This window comes from Pseudopipra pipra, chromosome 13, assembly GCF_036250125.1.
Source record: "Pseudopipra pipra isolate bDixPip1 chromosome 13, bDixPip1.hap1, whole genome shotgun sequence".
Classification (NCBI taxonomy): domain Eukaryota; kingdom Metazoa; phylum Chordata; class Aves; order Passeriformes; family Pipridae; genus Pseudopipra; species Pseudopipra pipra.
Genome location: NC_087561.1, coordinates 9968010 through 9981245, shown reverse-complemented (window position 1 = coordinate 9981245; position 13236 = coordinate 9968010). Strand labels below are relative to the sequence as shown.

Sequence of the window (13236 nt, the reverse complement as noted above, 5' to 3'; positions counted from 1 at the left end):
TTAAATGAACCTATAAGAATAATGAGGAAATCTGTGGACTGTTGCCAGCTTATCCCTACTTTTGTCTGTCCTCAAGATTTGATTTGCAAAAGAACTTATTTATACAGAAGTAACTGTTACATGTACATGTGTTGCCAGATTTTTTTGTTATTGTAAGTCACTGCGGTTTTATTAATGGAAACTGAAGCTGTAGCTTTTGTGGAGCAGTAATGGACTGATGTGGACTAATAGGAGTGTTAATACTTTATAGTGCATAAATGTGTATGCATTGCAGTTTCAGATACAAGATAGTTTGTTCTCTTAGGAACTTGGTCCTGTTACCTTCTCTCTCACCAGCAGAGGTCTAGCTTACATACTGATTTCAAAACAGGGTAAATCTCCCTTGCTAACAGCATGTCAACAACATGTTTTCATGACTGGTTATGTCTTTGAGTTCTTCTAGGTGTGATTTCCCTACCATAACTGAACAGTGGGACCGATGTGATTGTATTAAAAATGGGAAGTTCAGAAACACTTGGAGAATCAGTAATCACTGGAGATGAGCCATCAGCAGGTGGCTGTATCGAATCACAAAACCAGAGATTTGTGTTATGTTGAGCCTGTTCCATTGGGATGTGTGAGCAGCTCACTGAAGACAGTATCATTTTTATATACTTACAACCAAGTGTGCTAAACCATACCTGTGTTCACCTCTGGGGAATCAATAGTCTGGAATTCTCAGAGATAATGAGCAGTCAAGCATCTTGGTTTTTATGTACAACACACCTTAAAAAAACAGCAGTTAGCCTCTACAGCAGTGACAGTGAGGAATGAGCTATGCTGTGTAGGAGGATGTTATTACATTCTGTTAAATATTACATTTAAAATATGTTGGAGAAATGAAAGGCACAAAAGAATAAAAGGTGAGGTTCTAGATTTAAAAATATTAGTTGGTGTGCAAGATCATGAAGCTTACTGTAAAAGTTGTTCACCACAAAGTGTTTTGAGGACAAAATGGGAAAGTTTTCTGATGCATTTCACCATTATCTCCTAGGTGCTTTTGTTGAATCTTCCTAGAGAATCACAGGAAGCGGTTAAATAATGCTAAAATAACATTTTAGGTGATTACCCAGCTGACATCCCCTTGCCCTTTAATCAGCTCTATGCACTTTAAAAAGCAGTTTAAGAAAGTGGTGGGCTATCAGCAGGAAAATCTCTTACACTTTTGGTGTGTGGAACCTTGATATATTGCACAGGTTTTAGAATCTATAGAAGTCTTTTACATAGACTGCAGGTTTGCTTATGCTTCATTTAACTTAAATACAACTGCCTAAACATGGAACTGAACTTTTAAGCCAGCTTGTATGATGGTCTTTGGAGAAACAATTTCATTCCAGAGCAATCTGACACTGCAAAACAAAGTACTTGTAAATGTAAAACAAACCAGTTCTTGTAGCATCAATGACTGCAAGGTGTGATTTTTGTCTAGTTCCACTGCCCTCATCCCACAGGGTATTTGTGCAAAGAGAAAGGTGGATGTGCAGAAATTCACCTGTGAAGCTCAGCACTGGCTGTCACCGTTACTATCACTCTGTCTAGGCTGGACTCACACTGTCACCTCGACATCTTTATCCACTGCAAGGAAATATATTCATTTTGTCCCTATAGGCAGATGTTGATGTTTCCCTAAGGACAGTGAATGGATTTGGAAAACAAAGGTTTCTAAGATTTTGACAACAGCTTATGTCATTATAACAACATGATACTAGTTTTGAATTTCAGAGTATTTTTATTACTGTTTCAGTTGTACAATTTCAGCATTAGGAAACAATACATAATATACAGTACATGGCTTGCGTTGTTCCCAGGTTTTAAAGTTATGTGTCAAGGTTCAAGCTGCAGAATAGAGTTCACCATTCCTAAAATGAAAGCAGGCACATACATACAGTTCTATTAGCGCAATCCTGTGTGGCAAATACAACATTAGGAGCACCACCTGCCATTAGGACACTGCATGTACCAAAGGATTACTGACACGGATCCTTAACGTTCTGCCCCACTGCCCCTGTGGCACTTGTTCATGTCAAAGTGACATCACTAGAAAAACACATTAAGCAGTTCAGTCCTTGGTTTCAAAAGTTAGTGAAAGGCCACAGGTAGTGAAACACCTCACAGAATGAAGCTACAAATCTGATACACATTTTGCATAGTTAAATTTATGTCTGGATAAACTTAGATCACTGGATTTTTGTTTTCTTCTGGCCTTTGTACTTTTGCTTCAAGCTGAACAGTTATTCAAAACACTCTCATTCAGTGTCCCCCAGTCACTCCAGATACTTTTCCATTTCTTTGGTTGCTCTCTTTTCCTTAACACCTCTTAACCTTTTGTATTCCTCCTACAGCTGAGCCAGACATCCACTCCCTCCCCTTTGGCTACTCCTACTTATTTTTCTTCAGCTTTTCCCTCTCTTCCTCTTCAGTCACTTCCACTCTCTTCTGTTACTCTTCTCAACGTCTCTGGGCTCTTTCTCATCTTCAGCCATTCTGACTGTCTCTTGATAGACAATGCTACAGTCTTCTTGTTCCATCCAGTTGCTATTGCTATTTGCAATACCACTTCTAAATCCTTTAAAAAGCATTCACCTCTAAGGGCCTCATTCTTTCCATACTTACACATGGGTATAACCCCAAAAATTCCAACCATTTTACCTAGTAAGTAGAAGACGAAAATTCAACCTGCTGCCTTGAATTGTAGCTGGAAAGAAGAGAGAGCTAATAGAGGAAGACAGAATGAAAAAATAAAATCCCAATGTAATAGTGCACATTCCCTCTCTTGAATTTGGAGTTGTTTGTTCTTTCCCTCTCGGTATGGAGTTAAACATCTCCACAGTGTGTCAACTTACTGTCACAATTTTCTGTTACAATAATCTTAAACAAGTTCAATGACATTTGCTTCTTTGATATGGGTGGTTGTTCTAAATTTCCACTGTTCTCTGCTAAATTCTTCTTAACTAGCATCATGGAAAAAATCAGCCTTCTACCTGTTGACACCAGAACAGGGGAGGGGAAATATTCACATGCATCCCCTGTAATGCAGAGGCTGCTGAGATAAGCACACTTTAAAAATATTATAGGGCAGCCTGGATCACTTGATTGCTTATAGCACGAACAGTTTTGCAAGCAAGTTTTGCACACCTACTGTGTGCAAAATGAAAGCTCTTCTTCCTTCACAGTCTCTCAGACTCTTAAATCAAAAGCAAGTAAGTTGTATTTCTGATTGTCTGCAACTTATTTTTTTGCCTATAATTGTAACTTTAATCTCTGTTTCTCTTACAGGTTTAGGCTTGTTTGGTTTTGTTGGGGTTTTTTTGTTGTTTGTTTGTTTGTTCTGTGAAAGTTGAACTAAACAAGCCCAGTGTTCAGTAGCACAGGAAGCCACGCCAGGTTTTGCTCATTTGCCCCAGCCCTGGCACTGGCAACAGGTAGGAACATTACTACAGTCAGACAGAGCTCCTGTTGTCACACAGCTCTGCCAGCGCACAGCTCCCATTCAGATTTCAAGTCTGCTCACAAGCTGGTTACTTACTTACATTAAGAACACATTGAGTATTTAACTGCAGATTTTTTTAGTATGGCTTTAGGCTTATTTTTCTGTTAGTTAAACATTTTAAAGGAAAATACTTCATAAAAAAAACCCTACACATTTTGAGATAAGCTAGTGCCTGTGAAAAGTGCGAGGTTAAATAACTTTGGAAAGTACAGTCCTCCACATAGCCAAAAATATAGACAGCTAGGGTGCAGACATCTCTGACCTGCCTGCAGCAGTTGAGGTGCCAACACAGGGAAAGGGGAAAAGGGTAATTAGCCCCTAGTTTGATTCTCTGCTGACATATACAAGGATATGAGTTCTGAGCACCTGTCAGTCACTGCACGACTGCCAACACTAAATGAACCTGTCATACTGTACAGCACACCTACCAGTTTGAACAACTTCATTTCTGCCTTCCTTAGTCAACATAGAATCATCATCCTTGAGGTAGACGACCAGATATTCCACTACACTTTCCCTGCACCTTTCAGTATCAAATATTTCAAGTAAAAAATATCTATTTTCAAACACTGTAGCTAGTGATTTCACTTTAGTATCACCCATACTGTATCATGTCTGGAATGAGCTCTTTTGTATTACATTTGATGCTTTACATTTTCAAAGCACATCCAAAAATCAGCTAAATGAGGATTGCATTAAACCCTACAATTTAATCATAGTATATGATTATATATAGTATATATATATATTATATCTCTATAGTTTTATGGCCAAGTTATAAGCCCCTGAGAACAGAGTTTATGCAGAAACACTGGCACCAATAACACTAGTGGACGCAGCTTTATTTAGATGTAATTAGCATAGAAAGCACCTGGAATTATTTATATTTTCTATTTATAATAGATTAACTCTTTGGATAATTTCATAACTATATTAAGAATACATTTGTTAATCTTAACATCCATTGCAGAAAGATTATATTTACACACAAATACACAAAGACTTGATGTGAAAGAGCAGAAAGGAAGAAAAGAAGGTGCCTGATCCTGTGCCCTTATTTATATACATGGGTAGTGCCTTTAAGTCAACTTGTATGAGTGTGGGTCCCAGGTGTGGATAAAAATTACAGGTTCTGGTCTATAATACTTTATGCATCTATGATTTTGACAAACTACTATTTAAACTATTTTTACAAATACATTCTACAGTAACTGTGTCTATGGGCTCAGGCATCCAGCCCTGAGAGAAACACAAAGTCTGCATTTGTAAAAATCCCCACAACATTTTAAGAATTTGCTGTTTTTACAACTCTGCACTGGAACACACCTGTCCAGCCAGCACAGGGGACGATCCCTCCAGTGTCCCAGGCTGTGCTGGGACCTACCAGGAACAGTTTCTCTTTATTATAAGACTTGGACAAGCGAGTCTTGGTGAAACAGTAACAGCTTGCTTGAAATGCAAAACAAGCCCAAATGCAACTCAAAATAGATTCAAATTGTGTTTTTATATCTACCTGCAAATGTTGCTGTCCAAAAAAGAGACTTCAGTTCAAGATAACAACATTACATTATCTGTGAAAATGAAACCATACACTTTTCAGATACAGGAGCCTCTTATATTGGCTGCATTCTTCATTAAAGTCTCCTAATACAATCTTGGTCTGAAACATACTTTAGAGAACAAACTAAACATGTTTGCAATACGTTGACAGGAAAACGGAATTCTTTCCAGACTGAAAGAATATGAATTTTGTAAGTCAATAATGACAACATTTTTGTAGGTAAAAAGTGCAAATTTGTGTATATTACCTCTAAGAATTTTACACTGCTACCTACAGGGAGTTTCAAAGCGTCCTTCTTTTGATGTGCTTTACCAGTTGAATAGTACATTTTGACCAAGAGTCATAAAGTATATTTGACTGCTGCCTCCTGACTGTACAGATGCAAAGAACACCTTGAAGGGGGAAAAAAAAAGAACAAAACATTATGCTACTGTCAGTTTACATTTATGAGAATATTTTTACTCATATAAGAAGTTTGATAGAATGCCACAGTCCCAAATACAAGGATATATGGATATCACAAATCAACTTTAATCCCATGAGAAACTTCTTAAAGTGAAACTCTACTTGTGGTACAACTGGATTTTTCTTAATATATATTTCTTTTCTAATTTGAAAAGACACAGGAGAACATTTAAAAAGAATTTAAACAGTTTGGGGGCCCCAGATTTTCAAATATGACAGTGAGACTAAGAAGGTTTCAGAGAACATTTATCAAAATTGCTATATACAAGAAATCAGACTTGATTATCCATCCTTTGGTGTCTGCAATTAAGAGTGTTGTGGGTTTTTTTTCTCCACGATGGCTGCTCTGAACTGCCTGTAATTTCAGTAGCCCAGGAGAGGCAGTCCTGTAGCTGGGTGTTTTTGGGGCTGACTCACCAGCCCTCCCCACTATACCTGTGGTGTGGCCAGTTAGCAATGTCTGTATTTATTATCACCTCTGATAGCAGTGAAGGCTGGGTGGAATAACAAAAATTAACTGGTCTTCGTGTCATAGTCAGCTATTAGTCATTTTTGCTAAATCACCACACTCAGTAACCTCTGTACCTTGTCATTTCTTTCACAAAGAAATTTTAGCTTCTGTGCTTTCTTGTGCATAAATACTCCTTCCAGATTTCCTGTCTCCACAGAGCGTAGTTCAATGGCTTTCTCTCCCCAGCCCATGACCTGATTAGATTGAAGGTAAGCTAAAAGAAAAAAAAGAGAAAAAATAATTTATACTATTTAACACCTGAAATTCTGATTCTTGCCTCATTTATATCAATTATGGATCTGATGCATTTCTCTTTGATTACAATATATTCTGAATTATTTGTATTTTAAATTTACACAAAAAGCCTTGGGGATAGTAACTCATTTTCAGTTACTCCTCTCAGACTTATTCTGGACTCTAGACATAAATCTTAACTACTGTTGCATGTCTTAGATTCACAAAAGGTTGAAGGAAACCTCTGAAGGACATCTTTTTGAACCCTGAACCCCAAATCAGGGCCAAATTAGACAGGGCTACTCAGGACCTTGTCAGGACATGTTTTGATGGATATCTCACAACCTCTCCAAGACACTGCTGCAATGCATCACCAATTTCAAGGTTAAAAACTTCTTCCTAATACAATTTTTTCTTGGTGCAACTTGTGCTCATTTTTACCTCTCAGCCTTTCAATATCCAAGAAAAGTCTTGACTCTCTTCTCTGTACCCATCAGGTACAGAGACTGTTCTCTGTCACCATTAGGAAGCTTGGTTTGTATTTACTATAAAGTTCAGCTTAGTCTGAAACCTAAATATTTCAGAATTTGAGACTATGGCATGATTAATTTGGTGTCCTTAGCTATTGTCTTCCTGTTACTGGTTACGTGCAGCATCTCCAAAACCAAAAGATATTCCAGCACTGTGGAAGCTTACTATGATAAGCTTTAGATCTGGCAATAAGAAACTGGAATAGTGACGAAGGAGTTAACACCACAAATTTCAAATTAGGCACAGTTTCAGTGAAAGCCCTCTGATTATTGCATGTATGGGCTTCCAAGGTAAAATCACATTAGTTATGCTCTACTGGTAGTTAATGCTCAGAAATTGTTCTTCTTGCTCAACTATCAACTGTTATTTCATTAGCCTGAGAATCCTGGTGCTCTGAAATGATGTAAAGGGAATGTGTGCATTGGACTGGGTTTAGCTTCAGTGGACAGGGCTTGCCTGCCCTACATTACTAGTGTGAGCGATGTCTGTTTCTTAAAACCTTCCATGTTGCTTTAGGTTTTTGTATAAAAGTTAAACTTTCAGTACAGACTGATACAGGAAGCGACAGCCCGTGATCCTACTTGTAGGACAGTAGAAAATAAGGGCAATATGCCCAAGTGTCTGTATATACTTCTTCTAGCAGTGTTGATTTAATATTAACTTGGAATCTTTGATTTATAATTGTTGTTAAAGCAAGTGTATGAAAGTCATACCTCCTTGGAAACACGTGTGTTTTGGCTACAATTCTGTGATTTTAGTTTCCTCAAATTCTATGAATTTCCCCTACATCTGTTCAGATGACTTTCTTTTCAGTTACTCTTCGTGCACACTGAAGGCTTCCCTGTCACTAGAGCTGAGAGCTAGACAATTCTTTCCCGGTATCCCAGTCATGAGGAAAGAGGAAGAAACCAAGCTGTTTTAAAAGCAAAGCAGCAGTGAGCAACTGAGGGTAAGTGGCAAAAGAGGAGGGGTATTTTCTAAAACTCAAACACATGAAATCAATACATTTTTAAATCTTTTCAGTTCTTAGGCTGTACAACAGGGTATCATTGCTGCAGGCTGTGAGGGTGTCATTAACATCTCAACTCACTGCAGCAGTAGCTGGGTGAGCCCCAGGGCAGCACCCAGTGAAGTCAGCATGTGAAAAGGTAAGCCCGGACCACACATACAGTGAAAAAGATAAAAATGATACAATACTCAGACTTCTGCTATATTTTGTAACTGACAGCACATTAACCTCTTCAAACTTGGCTTTTGAAACAACAGAGGCAGAGGACACTACAGTTCTGGGGGGTGGGACAGTGAGGCAGGTGTATATATAAACAGCATGGAAGCATTCTGTGGCTACACTGTTTAGTATAGGTCAGACAGGTTTAGCAACAAAGACCTAATCCACTCATAAGTCTCCTGATCTTTTCCACCACATGAAATCTGCACTCCAGGTGTCAGTATGCTGTGTCTGTATCAGCTGTATCCGTGCCTTTGGAAGATTTCAATTTGATAGCTTCCTTTCAGCTCCCAGTGACCACTTCATTAAGCTCTGCTGCAACCTCTAGGTCATTTGGGATAGAAAACCTGCATGACTGGACCACTACTGCTGTGTTCAGAAGAGACAAGTATTACAAGTATCCAAGCAGTATTACAATAGGAACATAATAAACCAGACACATCACTGGGAACCTGTCAACTGACAATGGCTGATTTAAGTACAAGTAGCATAAAAGGTCTTGTCACAGAATCAAAAAATTCTCAGATTTCTTTTGTGAAACAACTTGCCAACAAAATGGCTTGATTATACCATTTGCAGGGTTGTCCAGTTATAAGGATTTAACTATACATGGAGATTAATTTGGAGGATAGCAGGCTGTGAATTCAGAGGTCAGTACCAAGTCTTGGTAATCTTCCCATATGGGAGCACTTTACAGGTGTCTGATGTGAGATGAATTGAGAGAGAATACTCAAAGTTGTCTTCTTTTGGAACAATAGCTCCTATACTACAGGAAACTTGGGAATAGTTACTGTGAGTCCACTTTTCACCTCAACAGGCTTTAGATAAAAATGTCCTGTGCTTCTAGCTGGCAACATACACAGGTGCTTATATTACAGATTGTACAGGTTTTTAGCAACTCTAGACTTAACAGCCACTCTGATCCTTTGCACAGTAGCTAAGCAGAAAAGGCATATACTGACTCCAAATGATGTGCCAGTAGCTGCTTAACCTACTGGAACAAAGTTATTCAGAGTTCCCTGAAGCTCCCCTGCTTCACCCAGATTACCATGTGTATTAAAAAACCTACAACTGTGCATGAACTGTGGCTCTTGCTACACCATTTACCCCAGCAGTACTCCCTGGACATCAAAGAATACATGCCACAAAGCCAGTTTCTTATAATCGTGAAAGCATTAGCAATGCTCTAAACTTGTACAAGACTTGGTATTTCCTGTTTACCCTGTGTATTGAGTAGAGCCAGGGAGTGACTGTTTCAAGGGTAAATGGTTGAGGGAGATAGGAAAGGTTAAAGAAATCACTGAGCCATATTGAATCCATTAACTCCTATGAAGTGTCACTGACATGAGCTAATGATCTCACACCAGTAGCATATTCACTGTCTGAATGAGACAAGTGCACTTGGTACCACAGAAGCCAGGTACTGTTACAATCTCACTTCCCTTCTTAATCTTTTTTAAAATGTTTCTCTTTTAAAAAAATCCCTCTTCTAATCTCATGTACTGAATTTGGCTCACTGCCCTGTAAGCAGTTATTCCCAACTGACCTCTGCATGAGAGCAGAATCAGGCCAGCTTTTAGCAAAATATCATAAAGTTGGGCTTTTCTGATTAGTGTTACAAAAATAGGGCAGGAAAGGACCTTAATGCACCTTCTCTTCTATCCATATCCCTATGCTGCATCAGTATCACTGGTGACAATTGTTTGTTTAACCTGACCTTAAAGACCTCCAGTGATGGAGACTCCAAAAATTCCCCAGGCAACTGATTCCAGATATACCAAGAAGTTTAAAATGAAGAAACAGAACATGATTTAAAGAGTCTGACCCACTTTTGTGTATCTGAGTCACGATATCAAACTCCATTCCAGGGTGGAAGAAAGTGTACACTGCTTTACTGAATTCCTTTTTGGAGACAATCGGTATGTGCACAGGTGAGATTCAATGCAAAAAAGCCACTGAATTTTGCTTTCTATACGGGTTTGTGAAAATTGCTTCAGGCAAGTGTGGAGCTGGGCAAAACACACTCAGGAGAATATCTAGTGACGACTTTGGTGACAGTAAAAGGTACCATCCACTGCCGAGTACACTGCTGTAGAACCCTTCTTTGGCCCTTCAGTCAAACTCACTACACTCTATGAAACCACAATATATTCAAGCTTTTTTCAATATATACTATATTCAATATATATAAAGCTTTTATTGGTTTCCCAGTCTTTGGGGAAAACATGTTTGTTCATTTTAGACAAATGGAGGGGACACATACATGTTGAGGACTGGGAATGAAAAAAGCCCACAGAGATACCAAGTGTCCTGTGATGCAGCAAAGCTTGTTCCCACAAAAACCCAGCTGAGAGCTCTCCAGTGATGCTGCTGATTACTGATTAGGGACTGATAGCTATTTTACATGCTGTCTCTAGCCCATGCTTTAATACTTACTGACCATAAAGTTGAGCAGTTTTGGGTAGGAAAACTGAGGAAGATAACTTCTCTTGTGCAATTCTGTTAAATAGTTTTACTGCTATAATTTATGTTACCTGGATACGGAAGAGGGTGTTTTTCTTCTTCCAGTCACAGCTGTGGAGAACTTTTATTAAACAAGAGAGGCTAGAGAGTCAAAATAAAGAAGGAAAAAAAGCTAAGGCTGAATAAAGTTAGAAACAGACAAATTAAGAAATTGGCCCTGGAAGGCCGGTGTTTTCCTGCTGTACATTTTGGTTAGAGTGCACTGGGAAGAGGGCTAACATACAGTACAAGTGATACCCCAACCCAGAAACGCACCTGGGGTGGCCATTTGCTTGTTTGAATGCCTTTTGCTGTTCCCTTGGGGAAGAGTGTGCAGGAGACCTGACCAACATCAGTCACTCAGATATGAGTGGGCGTGTTCTGTGCACGAGCTGGACAGCAACTCTCTCAAGAACTGGTGAGTGTGGTGGTAGAACACTGAGGCAATAATTCTACCGCCTGTTGGTAACACTGTCTGCTTCTCTCCATAATATCCATTTTGCTTCTAATATGTACAGGGAAAATGAAATAAGGGCTTTTACTGCTTCTGCACTCTGGGAATATCCAGATTTGTGTCAAACCTCTGAGATTACATACTGTAAATAATTCATTACTCACACAAAAGGGCAAAAGTGCTCCCCAATCTTATTAACTTGATGTTTCTTAAAGCCTTTTTTAATCCTGTTTTATAGAAAGAAAATATTACATCTATATTTATATTTAGCCCTACATATGTGAAGTATCTTTCAGCTTAAACATAGAATACTTCTACAATTTTAATTTCCCATGGGATTTGAGCTTCCTCTCTCCAATTTCTTATTAACAGATCGGTCACAGAGGTCCCAACTTTAAGACTATGAGTAAGTTATATTTAGATTCCCTGCCCTAAATCCATTGATTATAATACAAACTATTTTTTACTCTTTGTATCAAAATATTCTCACCAACTATGAAAGTTTTCTTTCAAAATACTTGTTTAAAGAAATTAAGAAATGAGCAAAGGATGACTAGAGAGCACACTGAGGTTAACACAAGACCCTTCTATCTCTGCAACATAGAGTGAAAATTTTGAGGTAAGCTCATACAGACTTCAGGAGATCCGAAATGGGTCTGGAAATGTCCCCCAGGAAAACAGTTTCTTTTAAGAAACTTAAATTTCCACCAAGCTGGGCCATGCAAATAACAGTTAATTCACACTTCTGTCATAATAGTTAATGTTTCTGTCTGGAGCCAAGAATATCAAAGGATTAAGAAAATTAATAGGAGTTAGTGGGGAAAATTATTAAAATAACAGTTAACAGAGGTTCTTGTTTAAAGTTTGAGTTGTGTGTTGAGTTATAGGTTGGGTTAGTTTTTAGTGGAAATATGATTCCAATCAGAAATCAAATCTGTTTTGTACCACATCACAAAGACTGACAGTTTCTGTTCCAATGAAATCCATTTCTGAGATACCAGAAGTGCTGCAGTAGCAGCAGAAACTCAAGTGTTCTCAAGGTAATGCACTGGAAACTGTTCAAATGAAAACTAAGAGGGGCTGTTTGGAGACTGCCCTTCAACTGTGGAATCTGCCGAAGTATAAACAATGAGAGAGACAGAGGGATGGAGACTGACACCACTCCTTCCAGAGAACATCCACAATCAAACCTGGCATTTACTCATGGGTGTTATTCTATTGATTTTAATGGGCTTTTCCTAAAACTACTCAGCTAGAAATGAAAGGAGAAAGGTGTACATCCTTGATTTTCACTGTGGCATCCAGTTTCTTCAAAGCTAACACCATGCTTCTGTACAGTCTAAGTGTCTTGGGCTTGTTTTGTTTATTGGCATGTTTGTTTTAAGATGCAAAACAACAGGAGTGAGACAGAAATTAAAAGTAACAACTAATAAAAACAAAAATCTGCCTGTGTTGTTCTTGGTTTTCCCCATAGTGTTAGCTTGAAGCCCTCCAGGGAAGGTGAAACAAACAGCTGTCCTGGCTCCAGTACAACCAGAATCTCCTCCTACACAGACAACTGCAAGCATGGGGAGCTTGAGAATCTGTTATAAATACCCTGGGTTGGCAGCCCTGTGAATTTAAAGTGATAAAATTAAGGGGCCATTTGACAGCAGTTACAGATCTCTTCAGTAACTGGCCTCTGTAGCTGTGAATTTGTACATAAAACGTTCTGAGCTATGAACGACCAAAGCACCTTTTCCCCCTCTGTAATTCACACAATTCTCTCTGTGAGAACTGGTGGCAAGCTGCACTGTCAGTGAGGTTTGTCTGTACAGTCAAAGTGTGATGCAATAAACAGCGTGGCAATAAACAGACTGTGATCCAAATGTGAAGCCCCTGCTGCAATCATTGGCCATGTTAACACAAACATCCATAAATCTGTTTACTCTTTACACATCTGGTTTGCTCAGAAGTTGCTTTATGTGCCATACACTTTCACATGGATACAAACCTCGTAAAGAAGTCAGGCTTCATGCAGCAGAATCTTGTATTTAATAAAGAGCTATTTTTCATACATACCTACAGAGGCTGGCATTTCTCCCCACTGTAAAACAGTCTCCTTTGTGAAATGCCCATATATATCAATGTAGATGCCTTCATCTTCATAGGTGAGCAAAAGCTCCATTCCGCTGGTGTTCGGGAGGATGATAATGGCATGTGGGCGAATAGTCCCCTGGAT

The 13236-nt window shown here is 38.8% G+C and overlaps 1 protein-coding gene and 1 long non-coding RNA gene across 12 annotated transcripts in view; one reads left to right on the top strand and one right to left on the bottom strand.

Annotated features, from left to right (window-relative positions):
• Nucleotides 1-13083, top strand: part of LOC135421454 (uncharacterized) — a 15327-nt gene extending 2244 nt beyond the window's left edge. The window contains exons 2-6 of one of the 7 annotated variants that reach the window (XR_010434012.1): nucleotides 6224-6275; nucleotides 7645-7780; nucleotides 7855-10979; nucleotides 11388-11421; nucleotides 11544-12481. This is a non-coding gene — a long non-coding RNA (uncharacterized LOC135421454). The other 6 variants (XR_010434009.1, XR_010434013.1, XR_010434010.1 and 3 more) reach the window with 6 other exon arrangements.
• Nucleotides 1749-13236, bottom strand: part of LOC135421451 (mitogen-activated protein kinase kinase kinase kinase 4-like) — a 91598-nt gene continuing 80110 nt past the window's right edge. For 4 of the 5 annotated variants that reach the window (XM_064669948.1, XM_064669947.1, XM_064669949.1 and 1 more), the window contains exons 29-31: nucleotides 13077-13236; nucleotides 6141-6280; nucleotides 1749-5482 (exon numbers count right to left, since the gene is read on the bottom strand). In XM_064669948.1, the coding sequence (XP_064526018.1) occupies nucleotides 5399-5482; nucleotides 6141-6280; nucleotides 13077-13236 (384 nt within the window). In that variant the 3' untranslated portion in view covers nucleotides 1749-5398. Of the gene's footprint in view, nucleotides 5483-6140; nucleotides 6281-13076 lie in introns of those variants that run through there. The other variant, XR_010434006.1, reaches the window with a different exon arrangement.